This window comes from Pituophis catenifer, unplaced genomic scaffold, assembly GCF_029215685.1.
Source record: "Pituophis catenifer annectens isolate HBS135680 unplaced genomic scaffold, rPitCat1.0.hap2 SCAF_1, whole genome shotgun sequence".
In the NCBI taxonomy this organism is placed as follows: domain Eukaryota; kingdom Metazoa; phylum Chordata; class Lepidosauria; order Squamata; family Colubridae; genus Pituophis; species Pituophis catenifer.
Window position 1 is genome coordinate 255977786 of NW_027256881.1, and position 10178 is coordinate 255987963.

At 40.6% G+C, this 10178-nt stretch overlaps 1 protein-coding gene across 1 annotated transcript; it reads left to right on the forward strand.

The window, feature by feature from the left end:
* The first annotated feature begins 984 nt into the window (after positions 1–984).
* LOC139327621 (alpha-1,3-mannosyl-glycoprotein 4-beta-N-acetylglucosaminyltransferase C-like) lies at positions 985–8377 on the forward strand. The gene is made up of 3 exons (XM_070957490.1): positions 985–1134; positions 4243–4387; positions 7239–8377. Exons 1-3 carry the CDS (start codon positions 985–987, stop codon positions 8375–8377), a joined length of 1434 nt encoding a protein of 477 aa, XP_070813591.1.
* The last annotated feature ends 1801 nt before the right edge of the window (positions 8378–10178 follow it).

A 10178-nucleotide genomic window follows, 5' to 3' on the forward strand; every position in this document is an offset into this window, starting at 1 on the left:
TAAATAGCAATTGCATTGTTGTATGCTTTGTAATCTGGAAGTGGTTAGGTTAGAGGACAATGTACAAAGGTGGATTTTAAAAAATCCATTTCAAAATAAAGAAGCAAGCAAGTATGCATGCATGCAACTAATGCCATTAAGATTTAACTTTTGCCAAATGAAAAAAGGAGCACAGTAGCTTTTCTATTAACAGAAGATCACTTGGTTTTTATTTATTCTGTTTGGCTTATCCTCAGCAAGCCAAATTCATGATCTTTGTATAAGATCTGATGTTGATTTATAAACTTGCTATTCCTTATCCATGTGAGAAACTCTTGGCCTTTTTTTTTGTACTAGCTTTCTCTGAGGTAACAGACTTCTAATAGATTATACTATGGAATCCTTGGTGCTCCCTGAACTTGTCTATTTGCTTGCAAATGTTTCATTACTTAACTAGGTAATGCCATCAGTTTGAGTAAGTGAGGTTTGCTCCCTGTTTATATACAGCAGCTTGCCCTTCTGGTGTTGGTGGGGCTGTGATTTTCTCCTTGGCAAATTCTTGATTAAGGTATTATTTTCTGCTTTATTGTTTGCCTAGTGTTAATCCTTGCTTATCTGGGTTTTAGCTGCTGGAGAGAATGTGCTTTGGTCTTTTGTTTCCTCCTTAGCTTTTTAATTGTCTCTTTTGAATGGTATGTAAATATTATACTATAAAACCAATCATCCTCTTTTGGCAGCATTAAGGTGAGGAATTGGGGGAAGTAACCATTAGCTCACCTCTCTAGAAAAGCAGATATGCATGATCAGCTCTTGAGGGTATAAATGAACATCTCACTAATGATTTTTTTAAAAAATTGGTTGCTTTCAAGAGTTCTTCAGTAACAGCCATTAACATTAGTATCAAAATATAAAAATATCAGCTCAAATGTAGTTGTAGCTTTATTGCTGTAGAAGATCCTTAATGCTTGTTGTTTGCATTTAAAGGGTCTTGGAATAAAAACTACAATGAAATCTAAGAATGGACGGAAGTCCTTAACCTGCACTTGTGGAAACATCATCAGACTATGGTTTCTCTTAGGACTCTTTATATTATTAGCTATGATCTGGAAGCAGGGCAAAAAGAGTTGCAATTGCTCCAGAATGATAACACCCATGGTAAGTATTCAAGAGAGAAAAAAAGAGTTGTGGATATAATTCTGCCTAGTGTTTTCTTTTTGTTTTTTTTGTTTTTTTGTTTTTGTTCATTTTAAATGTTCTGTATTCTTGCAATAGCAACTAAAAATGAAATAGTATAGTCTTGTTTTGGGTGGTGCGATGGCTCAAGATACGGGTTGTCAGGGCTGTTGGCCCGAGTTTGAGACCCGAGCAACCTAACAGTTTGAAAGCATGCAAATGCTAGTAGGTATCGCTTCCATGGGAAAGGTTACTGCATTCCATATTTTAACGCTGGCCATATGATGACAGGCTGCCTTCGCTGAGAATCGGAGATGAACACTGCCCCCTTGAGTTAGTCACAAAACCTTTAAACCTTTTATATTTTCTTAAGATGTTTGTATTTTGTTTTGCTTGATTTGTATTCTTCGAGGTGCCTGACTTTTCAGTATCTGTGTGTGGGTGTGTAGCAGGGGTGAAATCTAAAATGTGTTACTACCGGTTTTGTGGGTGTGGCTTGGTGGTGATGGTGGGTAATGTGACTGAGTGGACATGGCCAATTTTTTTTTTAACTTTTAAAAGCATTTTTTCTACAACCTTAAGAGGTTGCAGAAAAAAATGCTTTTAGAAGCCTCTGACGATCAGGCAACTCAGCTGGGATCGCCAGAGGCTTTTAAAGGCATTTTTTTTCCTACAACCTCTTCAGCCGAAGAGGCTGCAGAAAAAAATGCTTTTAAAAGCCTCTGACGATCCCATCTGAGCCGCGCAATCATCAGAGGCTTTTTTTTTTTACTTTTAAAAGCATTTTTTCGCCTGAAGAGGTTGTAGAAAAAATGCTTTTAAAAGTTAAAAAAAAAAACAGCCTCTGATGATTGCGCGGCTCAGCTGGGCATGGGGGGGTGGGCTCAGGGATTTTTGCTACCGGTTCTCCGAACCACCCGCCACCATCGCTACTGGATCGGGCGATCTTGTCCAAACCGGGAGCATTTCACCCCTGGTGTGTAATATATGTGACACATATGTGACACTGAAGATGAAACTCAAATACTTTGGCCACCTAATGAGAAGGAAGGACTCACTGGAGAAGAGCCTAATGCTGGGAAAGATTGAGGGCAAAAGAAGAACGGGACGACAGAGAATGAGGTGACTGGATGGAGTCACTGAAGCAGTAGCTTCAGTGAGCTTAAATGGACTCCAGAGGATGGTAGAGGACAGGAAGGCCTGGAGGAACGTTGTCCATGGGGTTGTCATGGGTCGGACACGACTTCGCAACTAACAACAACAAAGTACAATTAGAGTAGCATTGGAATTAATCATGCTTTTTTTTCTTCCGATCAATGGTGTCCGATTCTTGGAGACTGCCTAAAGAAGTCCCTGCAGTTTTCTTGGCAAGGTTCTCAGAAGTGGTCCAAGGTCTCCCTCCTGGGCCTGAGAGAAAGTGACTGGCTCAAGTTTATCCAGCTGGCTTTGTGCCTCAGGCAGGACTAGAACTCACAGTCTCCAGGTTTCTAGTCCCATATTGTAACCACTACACCAAAGTGGATCTCATGTATTAAATATGTATTATTCTTATGAAGTATTTCAATATAAAATGTAGGTTTAGAGCAACTCTGCAGAATGTCTGTGCTTCGACAGTTGATGCATAGGCTCATACATAGACTATAATCAGTAATACTAGACAAACATTTGCATAAATGGAAACTTTCAACTAAATGAAAGTTTAGAATATAGAAATTGAGAGGCAAAGAAGTCCCTGCAGATTTTACACTGGTGGTCATTTCTGACTCTAAGGGCAATGTTCATCTTCATTTCAAGGCCTGACTGACACAGGGCTGTCTAGGGATTTGAACTGCTGAACTACTGACCTTACAATTGACAATCTCAGCGTCTTAGCCACTGAGCCACTGCTCAGCGTCCCTCAGCTGAGCGATAGCCAGATGTTATTCTACCTCTTTTAGAAAGACATTTGACCTTGATTGTATTGACTCTTAAAGTTTCAATAAGGATTCCCATCTGTTTGCTGGAAATTTACAACAATCAAACTTGCATCTGTAACCATAACATCTGAGCAAATTTGATCTAATGGTTAAGTGCTGGACTGGGGTACAGAGATATGTGTGCCTCATCCAAAGCCAAAAGAATGACTTTGGGCTAATCTTTGTCTTTTAACCTTAAGGAGAAGACAATGGCAAACCAAAAATGGTTCCAAGAAACCACACAGCCAGGAGTCAAGTTTCATTTGAAAATACACAGAGCCACACCCACAATTCCGACGCCTTCAGTGGTTTGCCTTGAGTGTTGTTTGGAAGCATGAGAAGCATTCTCCCGATTTCTAGATTTTGATTTCAAAAAACATTTCAGTGACTGAACTATTTTAAGATGAAACAATATCCTAGAACAAAGTAGCAGCAAACTCTGTTTATATTATGCCAGGAAAGCTATATGGTTGTGTCTCTGTAAGTCAACTGGGTTTGTCTTGAAAGGTGACTTTTTAAAGATATGTTAACAATCAAAGACAGGAATAAGACTGAAGTAAGAAATAAAGGGGAAATAATAATAAATTTAAAAAATTAGGAAATAAAATGTATAAAACAGAAGTGAAAGACGATGTAATAATGAAATAAGGGGAGTATAATAATGGAATTAGTAGTAAGAAATGAAGTAGGAAAATAATAATTGCAATTATAAATCAGTAAAGGAAAAAGCAAACCAGGCCCTGCTTACTTTCCTGTTTCTGGCTCACCAACGTTTGATAGGAGACTTTGCCAATCTCTGAAAAAAGTCAAATAATGACCTCTGCCGGTGGTTCTCAACCTTTTCTTCACCATGGGTCCTCCTTAAATACCTTTTGTGGCCACAGACCATGGCCACGGATCCCCAAGACTTAACTCAAGATTTAAATCAAAACTTTTCTTCAAGCCTTCACTGACCCCCTGAGATGACATCACGGTCCTCCCCAGGAGTCCGCTGAACGCAGGTTGAGAATGACTGACCTCTGCTATTCTAGGATACAGAGACTGACATACTAAGTTAAAGATGATGATAACACTCAGTCAACTACAAACTGAGATAATGGATGCCAGTAAACAAATATGCTTTTTTACAATTAAGGTTACAGGAAGAAGGAAGGTAATAATTCCCGAGTATCCTTTTTGGAAGAAACCAGGGGATCGAAACATCAGTGTACTGGAAAGCGCTTGGGGTCTTTTACCCATTACATATCAATATCTTGCTGGATCCCCTTCCTCTGAAATGAGTAAGTATAGGCTCTCTTTCTATAACACGGTTATTAAATTTATCATTCTTTTCATGTACGCATTTCTGGAATGGTGGCTTGCCCAAACATATTTTTTATTTATTTTTTTTATTAATTTTATATCCCATCTCACTGTCCTGAGACTCTTACAAATTTACAATTTCTAAGTACTCCAAATAACTCTGAACAGTTGGTGGGCTATATTGTACAGTATGATCTAAGCACCACACTGGCTAAATCAACAACTTCGTTTATCACGTATAAGACTTGCCACAGAAATCCCTGTCCCTCTGCTTGCTTTATTATGTTGCTGTCTGCATGTGGAAACAATGCATTCTATGAATTCCTAAATCCATGAAAGCTTATGACAAAGAGTGGCCAAAAGACTGACTATGGTCAAAGAATCTTTGCCAAGGACCTCTCTGTCACTTTAGAACAGTATTTCTCAGCCTTTGCGACTTCAAGATGCATGGACTTAGACTCCTGGCTGGGAATTCTGGGAGTTGAAGTCTATGTACCTTAAAAGTGTTAAAGTTGAGAAATAGTGCTTGATATTTATTTTATTTATTTTATTTTTAAATTTGTATACCGCCCTTCTCCCTGAGGACTCAGGGCGGTGAATAGCCAAGTAAAAGCATAAACTACAAACATTAAAATACAATTAAAAATATATGTATAAATTTGGCCCCATGATTAAAAACATATATATATATCAAGTATAACCCTAGAATAGCAATAGCCCTCTGACTTAGAGTATATATCACTTCACAGTGCTTTGCAGCCCTCTCTAAGCAGTTTATAGTGTCAGCATATTGTCCCCCAACAATCTGGGTCCTCATTTTACCAAACTCAGAAGGATGGAAGGCTGAGTCAACCTTCAATCCTAGGGGATTGAACCCCCTAGCAGTCGGCAGAATTAGCCTGCAGTACTGCATTCTAACCACTGTGCCACCACGGTGTCATGGCCCCCTCAGACCCCAGTTCGGAGGAGGAGGAGTTGGAACTGGGACCATGCGACAGGGAAGGCATGCCAGGGGCTGAGGACCATGCTGTCCAAGGGGTTGGGGAAGGTGGTTGACCAGACGGAGGGCTGCCTATCTGCATAGATGCAGAGGAGGATTGGCTGCTGACCAGCAATGGTGCTGATAGGCAGCTAATCTCCTCTGATGAGAAACAGCTGTCTACTCCACTTGATCCAAGAGTAAGGAGAGTGGAGCATAGGCAAGCCGTAGACCTTCGGAGGCGTGCGTCCAGGAATGATGTCTCTCCCTCGCTCTCATCCGAGCCACCTGTCTCCCTGCTAATCTCCTCTCCCTCGGCCGGCACCTGAGACAGTGCCAGAGGGGAGGGGCCTGGAGAGGGAGGCCTGGCTGACTCCTCTTCCTCATGCTCGGAGCTTTCTTCCTCCGATGGGACAGGCTCAGAGGGCAGGGCCACAACAGAGGGTCATAGAAAAGATTAGTCACGAAAGGTGTGATATATTAACAATCTTATATTCATGCTTTTCTAAATCCATCCATTGTATACAAGAAATTTGCATTGAGGAAAAAAACTCTGAAGCTATCACTAGATGTCAACAAAGGGCCACATTTCTTTACCTAATGATAATTTGGACATTTGCAGCCCAGATATGATATGCAATTCCAGCTGGCAGGGTACAGGAGAGGTGCCCCTGCCATGGCTCCCACCCTTTGGAAGATCTTGCCTCCCCCCCCACCAATGAGATCTGCTTCCACCCTCCTGGCTTTCCACGAGAACCTGAAAACCCAGCTCAGCCAGTTGGCTTGAGGCCATAAAGGGGGACTATCATGCTGGAGATGGTTGGTGGATTAATAGAAGATACCACCTCCACCTCCCCTGAACATCCTGCTTCCTCCAGCCCCAACTTTAATTGTAATTTGTGTTTTTGTTGTTATTAGAAATATCTATTTTTCATGGTTTTATTGCTTTTAATGCTGCCCAAAGGCACAGTGGTGAGATGTGGGGGGGGGCAAATAAATAAATAGATGACAGACAGACAGACAGACAGATTATAGATTATAAAGATAGATAGATGATAGATACATGATAGATACATGATACATGATAGATAGATTATAGTTTATAGATTATAGAGAGAGAGAAAGAGATAGATAGATAGATAGATAGTTAGATAGATAGATAGATAGATAGATAGATAGATAGATAGATAGATAGATAGATAGATTGATTTATAGATTATAGATTATAAATAGATAGAGTGGATGATAGATGATAGATAGATGACAGATTGATATGATAGATAGATAGATAGATAGATAGATAGATAGATAGATAGATAGATAAACAGAGATGGTGATAAATGAGCCTTGGTAGTACAGTGGTCTAAAGCACCCTGTTATTAAGACCAGCTGCCTGCAATTACTGCAGGTTTGAATCTCACCAGGCTCAAGGTTTCCATCCTTTCTAAGGTAGGTAAATTGAGGACCCAGTTGTGGGGGCAATAAGCTGACTTTGTATAAATATACAAAAGGATGAAGGCTATTGCTTAGCACATTGTAAGCCGCCCTGAGTCTCCGGAGAAGGGCGGCGTATAAATCAAATTTAAAAAAATAAAATAAATAAAATAAATGATAGTTAGATGATAGATAGATAGATAGATAGATAGATAGATAGATAGATAGATAGATGATAGAGATAGAGATGATAGTCTTTTCTTGTATCTCAATCACAATTTGAGATTGGAATCTATTCTTGTACTAAAGAATAATCTACCTAACAGAGCTTCCCAAAGAATCCATAAGAAGTGCTTGGCACAAAGGATATGCTCTATCATTGCTATATGCTTGTTTTATCTCTTTTTTTTTCCTAGAGTTCATGAGCATTGGAATCTCATCAATCTTCAAAAAGAAGGAACAGCATTTATTGGCGACAATTGAGTCTATTTTCAGTCACTGCTCTCCAGAAGAACTGAAGAAGATCCTCCTAGTGATATACCTTGCTAATAATGATTCTGAGCTAAATGTCGAAATTGCAGAAGAAATTAAAGCAATGTTTAGTGAACATATCAATGAAAAAAGGTTACTTGTTATCCAAAGCTCTATAGCAAGTTATCTTCCATTCTGGAATTTCAAGGAAGGACAGCAGGACAGCAGGGAAGACATTGGCTATGCAGCCAAACAAAATGTGGACTATGCTTATTTAGTTAATTTCTGCGCCAATCTGTCCCACTATTATTTGATGTTGGAAGATGATATTGTTTGTGCCTCCAATTTTGTATCCATCATACAACGTTACTTATATGATACAATGGACCACTGGACCACAGTAGCATTTTCCACACTGGGTTCGATAGGGAAGCTCTATCATAATTCTGATCTTATTAAGTTAGCCAGATTCCTCTTGTTGTTCTATCGTGACATGCCTGTAGACCACCTTCTTGAACTGTTTCATAAGTCAAGGGTTCAAAACTCTCTCATAATCTTCCGGCCTTCCCTTTTCCAACACGTAGGGAGGGTTTCTTCATTTCACAATATTGAAACTCAAATCAAGGATCCCGAGTTTGAAGAAGATTTGGGAGACTCGGGAGATTTCCTTAGTGCTTCATGTTTCACAAATATTCCCATCGTTTTAAATTATCCTCCGGAAAATGTGTGCCCTCCTGGGAAAGGTGCCTTTTGGGGCAAGGAGGTGGCAGCAAATAGCTTTTTCACTATTGTTTTTGGGAATCCAATTATTGCCCAGAAGATTCTGATTTATACAGGTTCAGCTGAATATGCTAAGGACATCCTCTATGATGGCCATGTTGAAGAGGGAAGACTCAAAGTCCATTCGGAAAAGGGGCAAACGTGCCTGATTTTTAGAGAAATAGGAACATTTAAGGATGGACGTTTTGAGTTGGAAGATAAGCAAAGAAGCAATGACATAGAGTGCCTTCGAATTCAAGTCACAGCACCACAAAAGGAATGGCTGAGAATAAGGAAAATTAACATTTGGGTGAAGAAGTACTGAAATGCACGTTTTCTTGTACAAGCTAGTTGCCTTCATTGTAACTGTAAGTTTTAATTCCTGATTTCTGTAATTGAAGAGCAGTTTTGTTTCTCCTTAATTAAAATAAAACGTGGAAGGCAAAAAAAGAATAAAAGGAAAAGAAAAGTAACATTGCAGCATGATCATAGTTTTTCGCAAAGACTAAGGCTTTGAATTTTTTCCCTTAAAAATATCTCATTTCTGATTATGGCAGAGCATTTAAATATTCCTAAATGGGCCAGGCTCAGCTTTCCGATATGATACTAAGGTGCCATTGTGGCTGTGGGCTTTTTCTGGAGTGTCTTAAGGTTGCTTGCCTCGCCAAAGTGTTTTTTTAAATAAAATGGTCAGCTAGTATACCACAAAACAAAGGGCCACCCTCAGATGTAATTTCTAATAGTTTCTCCTGAGCTTTGCAGAGGGACATCTGTGGAAGAAGGGAGTGAGGATGTGCGTTTAAAATTTTAACATGGTGGCTTCAGCCATGCAGTTGAAAGCCTTTCTTTCATATTGAAAAAGGCAATACTTCAGTCATACACAGGGTGGGCTTCAAAATTTTTAGTAAGGGGTTCTCTGCCCGGTTTTGGGTGGGCGTGGCCATGGTGGACATGGCTTAGTCTGCCTCCTGCACCATGGAGGGGCCCGTTTTTGCTCTCCCCGGGCTCTGGAGGCTTTCCTCGAGCCTCTGGGAGGGAGAAAATGGCCTCCCCAGGCTGTGGAGGCCCTCTGGAGGCTGGAAATGAGCCCACTTCCCGAACTTCTGGTAGACCTGTTTTTTGCTGTCCCCGAGCCTCCGTGCACGCCCTGCACTTACCTGCATCCAAAACAGGACGCATGGGGATTCCTGAGAGGGAGGGGTGGGTGGGCAGGGCCAGTCAGGAATGGGATTTGGGGGTTCTCCAAACTGCACAGAATCTTAGCTAGAGGTTCTCCCAAACCCCTGCGAACCCCCAGCAGCCCACCTCTGGTCATACAGTTCTGGCCACCATTTGAGTTTTTCTAGCCTCTTCCATCCAAAGATGCCTCTGGTATCCCATCTTATTATACAAAATAAAAATGATAGTGAGTTGCAAAGTGATGCAACTTTTTCAAAGTGTACCCACTTACCTGGAATAGAATAAGTAATTGTGAGAGGGAAAAAAATAAATCTTAAAAGCTGAGAAGCAATCCATAACAGGTAGTCCTCACTTAAAGGTCACAGTTGGAATCGGCAAGTCCATCACTATGAGATACAGTTGTTAAGTGAAACATCATCAGTGCAAGATCACATGACTGTGACTTTCTGCCACATTCCTCATTGACTTTGCTTGTGGAAAGATCAGTGGTGGGTTGCTACCGGTTCGCCTCGGATCGGGCGAACTGGTAGCGGTGGTGGTGGGAGGCTCCGCCCACCCACCCGGACACTTCTGCGCATGCAAACCAGTAGTGATGGGTTTTGAAACCCACCCCTGGGAAAGATGGCATAAAGATCACAAATGGTGATTGCGTGACTGCAAGATATTTTGACTGCCATAAATGCACATTAGTCACCTAGCACCCAAAATACAACCATGTGATTATGGTGATGCTGTGATGGTCGTCAGTTTGAGGAATGATCCTAAACCCATTTTCAGCACTTTATAAGTTATAAGTTTGAATGGTCACTGAATTAGGCAGTCATTAACTGAGGGCTGCTTTCATTTGCTAATAATTGGGGGCTTTATGATCGTGTCCACTATGGCATATATTTTGTGAAAATGTTAATAATATGCTCTCAAATCTGCGGCATATACTGCCCAATAAT

Coding starts and splice junctions, on each gene's coding strand:
- LOC139327621 (XM_070957490.1), top strand. CDS start 985: ATGAAATCTAAGAATGGACGGAAGTCCTTAACCTGCACTTGTGGAAAC. Junction 1,135..4,242: donor CCAGAATGATAACACCCATG/GTAAGTATTCAA, acceptor TTTACAATTAAG/GTTACAGGAAGAAGGAAGGT. Junction 4,388..7,238: donor ATCCCCTTCCTCTGAAATGA/GTAAGTATAGGC, acceptor TTTTTTTCCTAG/AGTTCATGAGCATTGGAATC.